The sequence below is a fragment of the Theropithecus gelada genome, chromosome 7b (assembly GCF_003255815.1).
Source record: "Theropithecus gelada isolate Dixy chromosome 7b, Tgel_1.0, whole genome shotgun sequence".
NCBI lineage: Eukaryota > Metazoa > Chordata > Mammalia > Primates > Cercopithecidae > Theropithecus > Theropithecus gelada.
Window position 1 is genome coordinate 56,722,107 of NC_037675.1, and position 16,257 is coordinate 56,738,363.

Below are 16,257 nucleotides of genomic sequence, written 5' to 3' on the forward strand. Positions count from 1 at the left end.
AGGATCATATCAGAGTAATTAGTGTTTGAATATGCCTCTAAACTACAGAGAAGAGTGGGTTTATAGGTCAGATTAAATAGACCAGTGATTTTCAAGGATTTTACTAGGCTATCCACTGATAAACTGCCCTGAATTCTCTCTCTAGCCAGGATTCCTTTCTCAAGTTCCATACCCAAAGATCCAGAACTGCTTACTAGGTATCAAGTGACATTCCAGGACACCACAAACTCAGATTGTTGGAAACTGACCTCTACCTCCCTACAAACCTGTTTTCTTACTTTGGTGAAGGACGTAATCACTGATGATTTACAGCTAAGAGCCATGATTCATATCAGCCCGTCCCTCCCTGTTAATCTCCACATCACCGTCAAATGCTGGGGATTCTACAAGCTAATTCGGTCTTGAATCTGAGCCCTTTGCCCCTCCGTCTTCTTAATCTTACCCAGTCTTTTTAAATACAAATCACGTAGGATTACAAAATCAAGCAAAAGCAAAAATTCTCTAATTTTCAGAATGGAGTTTACACTAAACTTGAATGGTTCCTGAAAACTTAAGATTTATTTTTAAGTGAGAAGTCTTTCTCTCTGATCATTTCAAACGAAAGGATTATTTTTTAAGGTCTCAGGCTTATGTTTAATTTGTATTCAGACAGGATCCTTCACAGTGCTTAGTACCTAATGATCAGGATCAACTGTTCAATATTTTAAAAGGCAAAAAATACACATTAATTCCTATCCTGGTAGATGATATCACAGTATTTAGCTTATGCAGTTATTTGAAACTCCTATATATGGCTATGTATTTTCAGAGAACGCGTATTAATGTATTACTTAACAGCAGAGTACTGAGGTTTTTGGATACAAAATGTAGTTTAAATATTTCAAGGGAGGGGGGGCGCCACACTTCTCAATGAAGAGAAACATTTGTACAGTTTAGAATTTTTTTTGACACCTATTACGCCATGAACTCATAGGGAATAGGCTCCTCTCCATTGGTTCTCACAAAGTTCTCTGGGTGGAGCAGGCTGGCACTTCAGTTGAACTCAGACACCTCTCCCTTTGACGTCTTTTTCCGATCATTTACCTTCACGCGTTTCAGGAAACTTACTTGGCTCTTAGAGTGCTTCGTATGCTCAGTAGACACATTCATTCTCTTGGCAAAAATCTTGCCCTTGTTTACAACAATGCCAACAGCATGCTGGGTAACACTGTAGACTCTTCCAGCTTTGCTGTGGTAACATTTGCAAGGCACTCCTTTCTTGGAAAGCACCCATTCCCTTGATGTCTACATTTATCACCTTTTTCGTAGATTCGCGTGTATGTGGCCAAAGGAACAATTCCATATTTTCTAAAAGGCCTAGAAAACATGTATCAGGTGCCTCACCTCTTTCCCTTTGTGTTCGTTATTTATGGCAAATTACTGGAAAATGGCCCTTCCGGCTAAAAGGAAACGCGTTGAGTCTTAATGATGCTACAATATCATTCTAGTGAGACCCTAAATCTCTCAAATTTTGAAATGTTGACTTGCTCAGTTTTTAAAATAACACAGGAGTCATTTTGAATACAAATTTTTCTTCGTTTCTTAGACAGGTTTACTTACACAGAATCACCCTTTAATAAGTAATGTACTTGGAACATCTACAATTAAAGGTAGAAGAATCCAGCTGTTTCTGTGCTGGGCTTATGGACATATTCAGACCAGAATAATGTGAGATGTTGAATGATATGCTCAGGCTTTTTTAAAACCTTTTAGAATAGGATAGATGTTTTCAAATGCTTCATAGATCTCAGAGCGTTCTTTGGCACCTATAAAGAAATCCAGGTTTACATAATTTTTAATATAAAAAATACCAAAATTTAAACACTAAAATTTCATTGTATTGTCTCCAATTACTTTTAATATGACATCTCTTTAGCTGTACCTGAGAAATGGCATTTATTTCAGGTAAATAATTTGGCAACTACAGCCATATTTCCACAAGACACAAACCTTAGAGCAGAGTTTTCTAGAACTTCTCTGTGGCTGTCATCCTTGCTCACACAGTGCTCAGTGTGAAATGTGGAATGTTATCTCTACGTGTGCCATGAATGTGGCCTCAGAGTAATTTCATCAGCACCTGCGGGCACTTAGCTACCAGCAAAAGGGACTTCCTTTGACCCACCTCCTCTCTAGTTAACATCTTGATTCCCTAATATTGACTAACAGATTGAGACAAATGAGCTTTAAATTTGTTTTACATTTTAGTTTTAAATTTAAAAAAGTTTTAAATTTTAAGTTTAAAAGGGTTTTAAATTTTAGTGCATGGGAAGGATTAGAGGGGAAAATTGTACTACTGTCACTTGTAAAGTCTTGGGTTTCAAGAAATTGTAAATCATAACTGCTCTAGGAATTACAGGGATAAAAACATGAATCAGACAGTCTCCACTCTTGAGAAATATTAGTCCCTACTCATCTCTCACCACCACCAACTAAACACCACCACTACCTCCACCTTCCAAATTATGCAGGCACGTTGTGCTAAGGGTCGTGGACTGATACTACTTATGTTTATATGGAGCTTCAGCTAATCAGGACACTAATCAGCTAATCTGATATTTTGTGGGCTGGAGGCAAGGAAGGAAGAAAGGAGGATAATGAAAGGACTAACAACTATTAGCATGAAGAGAAAGGGAAAATAGCTTTAGTTGATAAAGACTCTTAAGAACTATAAAGTACATTGCTGATAGGAACATGAAATGGATCAGCTACTGTGGAAAATAGTTCAGTGATTCTTTAAGTTAAATAATTACTACATGACCCAACAATTTCATGCCTTGGTAAATACTCCCCAAATTGAAAACAGGTACTCAAAAAAATACGCACTTTCATTGCAGCACCATTCACAATTGTCAAAAGGTGGAAACAGCTTAAATGCCCATCAATGGATGGATAACAATTTATAGTGTAGGTGGGGCGTGGTGGCACACACCTGTAATCCCATATCTTTGGGAGGCCCAGGCAGGTGGATCACCTGAGGTCAGGAGTTCAAGACCAGCCTGACCAAGATGGCGAAACCCTGTCTCTACTAAAAATACAAAAGAAAATTAGGCGTGGTGGCAGGCGTCTGTAATCCTAGCTATTTGGGAGGCTGAGGCAGGAGAATTGCTTGAACTTGGGAGGCAGGGGTTGCAGTGAGCAGAGCTCATGCCATTACACTCCAGCCTGGGTGACAAAGCCAGACTCTGTCTCAAAATGAAACAAAAATGTATAGTGTATATATACAATAGAATATTAGTCATAAAAAGAAATGAAGTACACATGCTACAACATATAGCATGTTTCTTAGGCTCATCTAAGTGAAAAGCCAGACACAAAAAGACACATAAGATTCTATGTATAAGAAATATCCAGGGAGAGGGGAACGAGGGGAACGGTTTAATGATATCAGGTTTTATTTTGGAGCAATGGAAATGTTTTAGAACTAGGTAGAGCTGGTCATATATTCACAATACACAACCAGCTACTAAATGCCACTGAACTGTTCGCTTTAAAATGGTTAAATTTGTTATGTGCATTTACCTTAAAGATTAAATAATCAGGGATGAAGTCCTTATAAGCTTAATTTTTTTAGAAGTAAGGGCAGGCAGGCCGGGCGCGGTGGCTCACGCCTGTAATCCCAGCACTTTGGAAGGCCGAGACAGGCGGATCACGAGGTCAGGAGATCGAGACCATCCTGGCTAACACGGTGAAACTCCGTCTCTACTAAAAAATACAAAAAAACTAGCTGGGCGAGGTGGCGGGCCGCCTGTAGTCCCAGCTACTCGGGAGGCTGAGGCAGGAGAATGGCTAAACCCGGCAGGCGGAGCTTGCAGTGAGCTGAGATCCGGCCACTGCACTCCAGCCTGGGCGATAGAGCGAGACTCCTGTCTCAAAAAAAAAAAAAAAAAAAAAGAAGTAAGGGCAGGCATGGTGGCTTACACCTGTAATCCCAGCACTTTGGGAGGCCAAAGTGGGAGGATCCCTTGAGCCCAGGAGTTTGAGACCAGCCCAGGTAACATAGGGAGACCCTGTCTCTATAAAAATAAAAAAGGAAAAAATAAAAAGAGAAAAAATAAAGAGAAGAAAAGGTAAGTTATTTATTCATTGCCAAAAAGTTTACTATCTGTAGGTCTTCACCTTCAAAGATTTCGGGTGGGGAAGAGAGTGAGTTACCGACACACATAAGAGCAACTGGACCTTTGGGGTAGAAAAAGTCACAAGTTTCAGCAGATTTTTAGTTCCAGCACTAAAATTTTGGTTTCTACAAAACCAGTCTCTTTAGAAACTAAACAGTGAGTTGGTGAAGAAGCAAGAACCTCTGCCTCTGGTTTGATGGACTTCTTGGGCTTCTAGCTACATTCATCTTGAACAACCTTGTTAGCAGACAGTGAAGCATAATAGGTACCGCAGGCCGGGCGTGGTGGCTCAAGCCTGTAATCCCAGCACTTTGGGAGGCCGAGACGGGCGGATCACGAGGTCAGGAGATTGAGACCATCCTGGCTAATACGGTGAAACCCCGTCTCTACTAAAAAATACAAAAAACTAGCCGGGCGAAGTGGCGGGCGCCTGTAGTCCCAGCTACTCGGGAGGCTGAGGCAGGGAATGGCGTAAACCCAGGAGGCAGAGCTTGCAGTGAGCCGAGATCTGGCCACTGCACTCCAGCCTGGGCGACAGAGCGAGACTCCGTCTCAAAAAAAAAAAAAAAAAAAAAGGTACCGCAAACACACACATGCCCCTCTCCCAGAATCCCCAAAACCAAGGTTCTTCTTTTCACATTTAATTGAGGAACAGTGTCCAGGTCCAGTATTTTGGGATAGCCATGAACTTCACTTTTTTTCCATAACACTTTTATACTAAAAAAATCATAACTAGGAGGTGGTGTAGCTCAGAGGTAGAGCATCAGACTGCAGACCAAAAATCATAACTAAGAGTATTGCCTTCAAGCACAAGGAGTATACCATCTGGAGGCCCCTGGGGAGCACCCTTTCCCAAGAGGAAAGGGACATTTGAGGGATCATTATATCATAGAGAAATGATTTTAGACATAAGAGGACTTTAGGGAAATTAGTACAATTTCTTCATTTCATAGAGGCATAAGAAACAGATGTCACCTGAATCATACAGCAGCAGCTGTGGGAAAAGAGCTCGCGTATCCAGTGTTCCTTCCTTTACATCAAAAGTCAACAAATCAACATTGCCAGTATTTGTAACCAGGTGTTACAATGAGGGAATTTGGTCAATTTAATCAAACATTTCCTCACTAAAATATTGTCATCAAAAGTTTAAGGGAACCTAAATTGCCTCCATAGTCCTATTAATAATCAATCAATAATTGAAACCCCCAATTTGTAGTACCAGGCTCCAATTAGATGATCCTTGCCTTTTTAAAAAAAAAAAAAAAGTCTCACTGGGTCACCCCGGCTGGAGGGCTGTGGCGCCATCTCAGCTCACTGCAACCTCTGCTTCCTGGGTTTGGGTTCAAGTGATTCTCCTGCCTCAGCCTCCGAAGTAGCTGGGATTACAGGCACGCACCACCATGCCTGGCTAATTTTTTGTATTTTTAGTAGAGACAGGGTCTCGCTATCTTGCCCAGGTTGGTCTCAAACTCTTGGACTCAAGTGATCTGCCTACCTTGGCCTCCCAAAGTGCTGGGATATGACCCTTGCTTTTTAAGCAAAACTTACCATTCCTTTTCTTTGGGCTGTAATGACTGGGGAATAAATACCATTCCTAACCTTGGTGAGTAAGGTGAAAATTGTGTGGCCTGGTGCACTAGAGAAAGGACTGGCTTTGAGATCAAACAATATGGGCTTAAGTGCCAGCTCTACCACTAACTAGCTTTAAAATAACAGGAAAATAAAGTACTTAACCACTTTCAGTTTTCTTGTAAAATAAGGACAATAAACCTTCTTATAGAGTTGTGATAAAGAGTGTGTGAGCTAAGGTTTGTAGAAAGGGGCATTTTATAAAATCTAAGCCATTTTATTGCCCTAGAGGAATATACTTCTGGATTAGGGACTGGCAAGGCTAGTCCAAGTACACATGGCTTATCATTTCATTCTGATAAGCCAGCAACATGTAGTTTCTTTATGTCTGTCTCCTTCAGAAGGGCTGGATTCCTGCCAGATGGGGAGTATGTTAGATTCACCTTTGTCCTCAGCCCCCAGCACATTACAAGTACTTGGTAGGCACCCAAAATTTATTAAATATCTGTAATTTGTCGATAAGGTTTGTAAGTTCATCCCTACCCCTTAGTCAGCTCCAAATGTCAACCTCCAATACTATGTGGATTTTCCAGTTCTGTTCTTACATCAAGTCATAACTGCACATCTTATTTTCCCAAGTTATGCCACATCCGTGTGTATATAAGTCAAAGTCTTACAGGTTTGTAAAAATAGCATTACACTGCTCAAGTTATTCATTTTATGACATATACCAACTTGCTATTAGTTGGGGGTTACTGTTAACAATTGGCAGGGACATCCTGTCGTGTCTCTGGCCCACTCACTAATAAGTCTTGGCATTTTTCTGCTGCCCTCTGATCTACTCATTTCCGAGAAGCACGGATGTTGAGCTGATTGAGGGTGACCCTCAGCAACAATGGCCCAACTTAGTTCTTTTTGCTAGAGGAAAATAAGTAAATAAGCATTTTCCTGAAGCCTCTTTGTCTTCATATTCCTATCATCAGGGCAAGGCATCACAGCAAAATTCCAGTCTTTGTCAATGATAGAGAAAAAACCAGGAGAGTGGGTTTTCACTAAGATGATAGCTCAACAGGGCCAGGCACTGGTTTTCTGCTTCCTTACAACGCTTAGGAGATAGATTCTGTGGTCACCTGCATTTTGCATGTATGGAAACCAAGTTGGAGAACTTAAACTCACCAAGGCCATACAGTCAATAAATGGCAGATCATGATTAAAACTGGACAACTCTCCAGGCCATCCTTTTAGCCACCACACCTGCTGACCCTCGCTGCTAAGAGAATCTTAATCATTCTTTCAGCTGACAAGGAGAATTAAGAAGTTGCCCAAGAGACCACACAGGTGTTATTGTAGACTTGTAAATTGCTGTGGGACAGGGTGAGCCCAGTGGGCTCTGGAGCCAGGCTGCTCATATGCCTGTTGCCCTGTGGCACACACAGCTGCTTGACACTGTTAAGTGTACTAAGCCTTTCCATTTTACAGGTGAGGAAACTGAGGTATAAAGTACAACTCACAGTTAACTAGACCCCACGTGAAAGTCCTTATGTAGCAGTGTCTGTCATATGAGTGCTCAATATGTTAGCTCTGATTATGCCTGATCTTAGAAGTGGAAGTTGACATATTTGCTGTTTGTTGTACATTATTCCAGCAGAACCTAGCTATGCTATTAATTTTACTGTGGTTTGAGAAAAAAACATGGGTCCTAAATGTCACACCAGCCACAGAAAACGAACACAGATCCAGGAGAACAGTGTAAGCTGGGCCCAGGTCCTGTTGCTTTCTGTTCAGGACCATGACAGTAGGACAGCAGGGCCTCTTTGTTTTCAGCTTACTTGACGATAATTAGGACATTCAGAAGTAACCTTGAACATGGTGGCTGTAGCTTTGGCAACTCAGGGGAATAAGACCATTCTATATGGATAAATTATTTTCAAAGGCCTGCAAATGGCATGATACAAGGGTTTCAAATTGCCACCCATCTGTACTATGGGCATTGGCATTCTACAGTTCCTACCTAGGCAAGAGCTGGAATTATTTTCTACAGTCAGACTCAAAGTTCATTTGTAATTGCAACACATTACCATTTTCTAGGCAAGTTATTTACCATTACTGAGATACTGCTTTCAGAACATCTCTATAGAGTACCCAGTTGTGCCATGCTGCACTGGGCCACACATGAGCCTCCTCAAACTTCAGTTTAGGGAGAAGTCTGAAAGGAGACCACTTTGGTCCCTTTCCTGAGGTGTTTCTCTGAGATTAGGCCCTTAAGGTGTTAAGATTTTTTTTTTTTTTTGGAGACAAACTCTTGCTCTGTCACCCAGGCTAGAGTGCAACCTCCACCTCCCAGGTTCAAGCGAGTCTCCTGCCTCAGCCTCCTGAGTAGCTGGAATTACAGGCATGCGCCACAATGCCTGGCTAATTTTTGTATTTTTATTAGAGACAGAGTCTCGCCATGTTGGCCAGGCTGGTCTCGAACTCAGCCTCCCAAAGTGCTGGGATTATAGGCGTGAGCATGGTGCCTAGCCAGGCCCTTAAGGTTTTAATCCATTTGCAGGTGAAAGGAGTCTAGAGACACAGGATTAAGGAATAAGGAACATTTGTCTCTAAGGTTGAGGCTAAAATCACCTAAACCATGTAGCTTTGGCAAAATAGTTTAAGATGGTAGAGCATAAACAGGTAAAACACCAACAGATAATTATTTATCATTTCAGTAGTAAGTCATGAACTAACTTTTACTTCACAATATAAGCAGAATTTGGATTTCAGTTAATATATTTAATCCCCTCCTCCAGAAGAGTCATGATCCACATCTTGCAAGAATGAAGAAATTTAAATTTTCCTATTCTGTATACTTAGAAATTTTAAGGGAAGTGTACTGTATAGTCTTTAGTATTTAGTAACAATCCTTTACTTCTGTGATTTGAAACTTCTGGCAAATGTGTCCATGAAAGCTTTTTAAAAGAGATTTGGGGTAAGTGGGAAATCTGATGTGAATTAAGAGCATTTAAAGAAATCTATAATAGGAACTTTGCCTGTACTTGGCAATTTTCACTTTTAATAAGATTCATAAATACATGGCATTTATGAAAGTTTCCTTCCAAAGGACTTGAAAGTGTGTTTCCTTAAGTGGGGTATGTATTTGCCTCTGATATCTATACTATTCAATTTTGTTGGCAGGCTTTTCTCACTTCCTCTAGGACATATAGAGGTAAACTTTATGTCAGTCACTAGAGGGTCTTAATTACTCCAGACTCTAAATTAGTGGCATCTGAGGAATTGTAGTTTTGCTGCATTCAAAAGGCTCTTGGATTCCAAACAAGCTTTCCCCACTTTATTTTTAATTTTTAATTAATTAATTACTTAATTTTTTTTTTTTTTTTTTTTTAGATGAAGTCTTGCTCTGTCACCCAGGCTGGAGTGCAGTGGTGCGATCTTGGCTTACTGCAGCCTCTGCCTCCCGGGTTCAAGTGATTCTCCTGCCTCAGCCTCCCAAGTAGCTGGGGTCACAGGTGCCTGCCGCCATGCCCAGCTAATTTTTGTATTTTTAGTAGAGATGGGGTTTCATGATGTTGGCCAGGCTGGCGTGAATTCCTGGCCTCATGTGATCTGCTTGCCTCAACTTCCCAAAGTGCTGGGATTACAGGCATGAGCCACTATACCCAGCAACTTTCCCCTCTTTGAAGACACATTAATTATTTCTTAGAGAAAAGCAACTACAAAACTCAGAGTTACACTTAAAATAGACATGTCATTCTGCTGGATGCTGAGTTATGACTTAATCAACTTTTCTGAATTCAGGTAATATCAAAGTCTCAATTTTTTTAGATGAGGCAAGATTTTATAAAATTCTAATTTGGAGGAATATATATTTAAGAGAAGCTAAGAAATATAAAAATTAAAGTAATGAGGGGAAATTGGCCCTATTAGACATACCATGAGTATTAAAGCTACAATAAGATCAAAGCAATAGGATTATAATGGGATAATCCTAGAGCAAAGGCAGAGCCGAAGAACAACTGCATATGTAAAATAAAGGTCAAAAGGAGTCATCCAAAATTAATGAGAAGAATATGTAGTGTTAAGTTGGTTGGCTAGCTATTTGGGACTGGGGCATGGAGATCAGTTTGGCTCAGGCCACATAAACTTGACATTCATTATGGTAGAGGAGAGTAAAATGTATAAAAAGACAAAACTAGACAAACTAGCAACTTTCTGTAGGCTGGGTACAGTGGCTTATACCTGTAGTCCCAGCACTTTGGGAGGCCGAGGCAGGCAGATCACTTGGGGCCAACAGTTCGAGACCAGCTTGGCCAACATGGCAAAATCCCATCTCTACTAAAAATACAAAACATTAGCCGGGCATGGTGGCACAGGCCTGTAGTCTCAGCTACTCGGGAGGCTAAGGCAGGAGAATCGCTTGAACCCAGGAGGTGGAGGTTGCAGTGAGTCAAGATCACGCCACTGTAGTCCAGCCTAGGCAACAGAGTGAGACTCTGTCTCAAAAATGAAAACATATATATAGGTTGCTATATATAGATATAGCATTCTGTAGAATGACATAGAAAGGAGTCTCAACCATTCCCTCAAGTAGTTTTAAAAAGTGCTGTTTATGTAAAGATTATTAAAAATAAGCCAACTGGAAAAGTAACAAATATAGCAAAGAGTAATTTATCTTTAATAGTATTATAGTAAACTCATAAATACTGAGAATATGAATACAAACTAAGTAGACCAAAGGATAAGTTATGTACATATTATTTACAAGAGACAAAATGCTATTTATTGGATATGTTGAAAAGTGGTCGATTTCTGTCTCTGATTACCAGTGGGGTTAAAGCAGTGAGATAATCTTGACGTATACAGTTAAAGTTTTCTTTGGTACCATTTTGTTTGGAATGCTGCTGAGCATTTGGTAAAAGATACTTAGATACATTGCATGTAAGACCATGTGATACAGAACTATGTCGTATATCCCTTTAAAACAATTGGGCGATTTGTTCTAAGAACAAAATGGACATAGCCTTAAATGAAAGTCCCATTTCTGAGTGTCCACACTAATAACATAATTGTCTACAGGTAAAAACAGCCAAATGTCTGCCCTTCATAAGTACCAAACAAAGAAGGAACATTTACCTAGCTACCAATGGGACAGTACATTTGATTCAACAACATGTTAGAACGGGTTCAGGAAAGGTAGGTCTGCTGGCTAAAGCCATCCTGCTGCCTGATTTTGTTAGCCTGTGAGCTACGAATGGTTTATCATCTTTTTCAGCAGTTGGGGAAAAAATGTTGCATGACACACACAAATTATGTGATATGAAATTCACAATTCAGAGCCCATTCCTTTATATAATGTAACATTCAGAGCTGCTTTCACACTACAATGGCAGTGCTCAGTAATTGTGACAGACCCTGTGGCCTACAAAGCCTAAAATATTTAGTATTTGGCCCATTCCAGAAAAGAGTTTGTTGACCCCTGTGTTAGGACCTTGTGTGGCCATTAAAAGCCTTTATGAAGAGTTTGTAACATTAAGCTTAAGCCATATATGTTATCACGGATAATTTTTTTTTTTAAACTCAGGATGTAAAGATGAAATACTTATAAAATGACATAAAAACATGAAAAAATTATTGTTTTCTGTATTGGGACCTATGTTATTCCTTTCTTATTTTTCATTCCAGGTATTCTGTATTAACAAGAATTACTTTACCATGGTGAACAAAGGTATTTAAAAGAATAAGCAAAGCACATGCATAGCAATTACATTTTATGAGTCAGAAAATAATCTTGGTACTTACCTGTCAACACAACTTTTCCAGATACAAAGATAAGCAACACAATTCGTGGTTTTACCATTCTATAAATAAGACCAGGAAACAGTTCAGGCTCGTAACTGTTAAGATGTAAAAGGAAAATGTTAAAAATAGCACGATTCAGCTCCTTTTCCATAACATGTAAGGCCCAGTATATTAAAGTGCATATTAAAGCAGTTGTAAATAAGTTAACTATTTTATCAAAAACCTTTTAACTATCTAGATGAAAAGAGTCTTGAGTGTCCTAGGTAATATCTTATGGAAGTTAAGAACATAATTAATTTTTGGTCGTAACACTTTTTCAAGTGCAAGTCATCCTGGATGGTTATTAAAAATCAAGGTAACTTAGGGCATCTGATTTAGTGTATTTAAGATCTTGTTGGTTAAACATCCTCTATCTTTTCAAAAAAGTCTGTTAATAAGAATGCATAATCATGTTTTTCTGGATTTCCAAATTCTCCAGTCATAAACACATTTTGTATGCTTTTATAAACTGCTGAAGTTAACATTTTCAGCAGATAGAACCTAAAAATATTTCTAGGCTACTGCTCTTTGTATTTGAAGAGGTGCTATATAAATAAAGAAAATCCAATTATCCCAAGTTTTTAAAATTCAGGATTTGTTGCCATAAATAGTAACTCATATTTACTAGTAAATGTAAGCTGGCTTCTCCGTGGAGCAAAGGATGATAGCACTTAAGAGCTGCTTCTCCACACTCCAGCCTGGAGAGGAGGGCAGATTCCTAGAAAAGCTCAAGGAACCTACCAAAAATAAGTCAGGAGGGTGAGAGGAGGTGAATAAAACTATTCTCAAAGCAGTGGCCAATGAACAAGAAATATAAGAACAAAAGACATCCAAGCAATGGAACACTAGCATCTTTGCACTTAAAGGGTGAATCCAGACTGCATGGAAAAGCTCCATTCAGTTCAGCAATGAACAAACCCCAAAACAAGAGCAGATGTGGAATCTCTTACTGGCTCCAGAAAGGCCATCTTGAAGTGAGGCTTGCCCATCTCAAGTATAGGAGGTCACTGTGGGTGGAACTGTCTTCCTGGAACATCACTCTGTCTTACTGCAGGGAGCCCGTCAAGACTTTCTCCCACTAACCACTTCCCGACATGGGGGAGACCGTGATACTAGAGGGAGCCCCGAAAACCCCTGCAGGACTATGAGATCCAGGCCAAGAAAATGAAGGCTGCAGACACAAAAGGAAGATTTCCATTTGATCTTCCAGCTGAATTTTAAGACTTAGAAAAAACAAAAATTGTGCTATGTAAATGATATTGAACTGCATTTGGCTTTTAGAACCATGGTTTTAAGATTACTAGTATAATGAGCTCCCAATTAGGAACATACTTCATTTTATTTATTCTCTGCCTCATTCCAAAAGAAGGCTGAGGCAGAGAAAGAGAGTGGTTTTAGTTAGGGATGAAGAACATTTCACAAAGATTCAGAATACTGAACACCTGCCAATTTCTTGGCCAACTCAACTTTGACCCATCCTTCAAGTCTCACTTTAAATGTTACTTCCCCAAGAAGGTCTTCCTTGATCTCTACCCACCCCCAATTACATTAAAGACCCTGCTTTATAGTCTCATAGTCCCCAAAGGGCCTTACTTTCACAGTCATCATGTTTCATTACTGTCATTGACTTGTCCATCTTTTCTTTTAGACAGTGATCTCTATGTGGGCAAGGGACTATAGCTATATCGCTTGCCATTATCACCCTAGCATCTGCTACTTGGTAGTCACCTACATCTTATTCATCATTTACTTGTCCATCTTTTCTTTTCTTTTAGACAGTGATCTCTATGTGGGCAAGGGACTATAGCTATATTGCTTGCCATTATCATCCTAGCATCTGCTACATGGTAGTCACCTAGATCTTATTCATATAGCAAGTATTTATCATCAGGATACCTTTGAAATGAAAATTAAAGAGGGGGCTGGGTGCGGTGCTCACGCCTGTAATCTTAGCACTTTGGGAAGTCAAGGTGGGTGGATTGCCTGAGGTCAGGAGTTCGCGACCAGCCTGGCCAACATGATAAAACCTCATCTCTACTAAAAATACAAAAATTAGCCGAATGTGGTGGTGGGCACCTATAATACCAGCTACTCAGGAGGCTGAGGTAGGAGAATCATTTGAACCCCGGTGGGGTGGAGGTTGCAGTGTGCTGAAATCATGCCACTTCACTCCAGCCTGGGCAAAAGAGCGAAACTCCATCTCAAAAAAAAAAAAAAAGGAAAAATTCTCATTGACAACTGTGGAAATGATTATGACATAGAAAGACTGCCAGAGAAAGTGCCCGGTAACAAAAGGAGATACTTGTATTATTAAATATTGACATACAAATTTGCAGAACCTGTGGAACTGAATGACCTTAGGGGTTTAACACATGGCAAATTTGGCCTGATAATTACAACTGATTATGTGCCATGGTTCCCCACAGAGCTACAGACAATTAGGGAGGCCTCATGTTAAAAATTCAAACCTGCTAAGAGGTGTTTTTTTGTTCTTTTTTTTGAGACGGAGTCTCGCTCTGTCGCCCAGGCTGGAGTGCAGTGGCGCGATCTCGGCTCACTGCAAGCTCCGCCTCCCGGGTTCCCGCCATTCTCCTGGCTCAGCCTCCCGAGTAGCTGGGACTACAGGCGCCCGCCACCGCGCCCGGCTCGTTTTTTGTCTTTTTTTAGTAGAGACGGGGTTTCACCATGTTAGTCAGGATGGTCTCGATCTTCTGACCTCGTGATCCGCCTGTCTCGGCCTCCCAAAGTGCTGGGATTACAGGCTTGAGCCACTGCGCCCGGCCCCTATCTACTCTGCTAACAGGATAGTCACATTTGATGGCTGAGAGGGTAAGATGTTGGAATGAAAGAAGTTCAGTTCCAGCTTGGCCAAGAGAATTTAAGAGCATCTGTGATTCTAACCGAGGTCAAGTGCCCTAGCCCATGTGTATATCTTGGTCAGTCGAGGGATTTGGTGTCGATGAGTTACCCTCCGTCCTTGCTCTCTGAGGGCCTGGGCTGGATGGGAGAGCCACCAAAACAGCTGGGGGCAGGGGAGGAGCACTAGCTGTTGAGACGGGAAGTTTGAAGTCAGGAAGGCTAGAGATATTCTCTAGGGAGAAGAATATACTACAGACAATGTTGTGATGGGGGCTGCAGCTACACACACACACTCAAATAGGGGAAAGCTAGTTAGGATTGCTTTCATAGACTGTGCTACCGCCATTCTTTTTTCATCTTCTCTCCAATCCATTCTCCCCTCACCAGCTGTCAGCCCCTTCCTACTGCCCTAGTCCTTTTCACATGCCTTATCTTGCCAGTGCCATTGCCAGGCTACATGTGTGCTTATTTTCTACGTGTGTGCTTATAATCTGTAGATCAGTGGATCGCAACATGTGGGCCTCTGACCAGCAGCACTGGCATCACCTTTGAGCTTTTTAGAAGCACAAATTCTAGCAAAATCTCCTATGAAGAAGCCCAGTCAGAGATGTGTGCTTTAATAAGCTAAGTGATTGCTAAGCAATTTAAACTTAAATTTAAGAACCATGATTTCAAAAAACTAGGCACATGTGGTAACCTATGAGGACTCAGGCATACATAGCATCTTAATCTTTTCACTATTGTGCCCCCAGCCTTTTTTTTTTTTTTTTTAATCACAGTTTCTCTAAAAGATACATTATATAAGCAACCCATAATATAACTTAAATATCTTGGTAAATTCAAAGTTCAAGCTATATAACCATCATACCTACTGAACTGCTGATGGGTTAACACCAAACCTTCCAGCCTGATGGGAAATCTCACATCACAGCTTCCAACCATGTTCTGAATTTTAAAATCGAGGAATCTGGCAGGGAACCCAAGCTTCTGCACCACACGAGCATATTTTCTCGCTGCAAGTCGAGACTGCTCTTCACTGGGGAGGGGCAAATATGTTTAAAGATGTCTTAATCACTACATCCTCTAAACTACTGGTGTTGTATTGGGTTGTTACCGTTTGTACCATGTTCATCTTTCAACGTATACTATGAAGCTGTAGGCTTTGTGAGGAGGACTTACTTCCCATACTTTGGTCCCTAGCACCTTATAAAAGATCTTGTACAGTTGTACAGCTATTGAACACAATCAAATTTTTGTCTTCAATTTGTCACCTTTCATATATGAGGTACTTTTACTTTTACTTGGGTGCTATTTGCTAAAACTATTCCAAGGATTCGCAAAGTGTGTCCCCAGACCAGCAGCTTCACCAACGTGTTAGAAATGCAAAGTCCCAGGTCCCACCTCAGACATGCAGAAACTCTGGGGGTGGGGCCCAGCAATCCGTCTTTTAACAAGCCCTCTAGGTAACTGTGCTGCTCACTACAGTTTGGGAACCATTTACCCAGCCTCAAAGTGTGTCCCATTTAGAAGAGAACAATGGCTGGGCGCAGTGGCTCATGCCTGTAATCTCAATACTTTGGGAGGCCGAGGTGGGAGGATCACCTGAGGTCAGGAGTTTGAGACCAGCCTGGCCAACATGATGAAACCCTGTCTCTACTAAAAATACAAAAAAATTAGCTGGACGTGGTGGCAGGCACCTGTAATCCCAGCTACTCAGGAGGCTGAGGCAGGAGAATCACGTGAACTTGTGAGGCAGAGGTTGTAGTGAGCCGAGATCGCGCCATTGCACTCCTGCCTGGGCAACAAGAGTGAAACTCCCTCTCAAAAAAAAAAAAAAAAA

General features: G+C 40.8%; 1 protein-coding gene across 1 annotated transcript in view; it reads right to left on the reverse strand.

Moving 5' to 3' along the window:
- Positions 1-1,560: 1,560 nt before the first annotated feature.
- TBPL2 (TATA-box binding protein like 2) overlaps positions 1,561-16,257 on the reverse strand; it is a 25,501-nt gene continuing 10,804 nt past the window's right edge. Inside the window, exons 5-7 of the mRNA XM_025392620.1 lie at positions 15,286-15,453; positions 11,520-11,614; positions 1,561-1,805 (exon numbers count right to left, since the gene is read on the reverse strand). Of these exons, the coding sequence (XP_025248405.1) occupies positions 1,729-1,805; positions 11,520-11,614; positions 15,286-15,453 (340 nt within the window). The 3' untranslated portion in view covers positions 1,561-1,728. The remainder of the gene's footprint in view (positions 1,806-11,519; positions 11,615-15,285; positions 15,454-16,257) is intronic.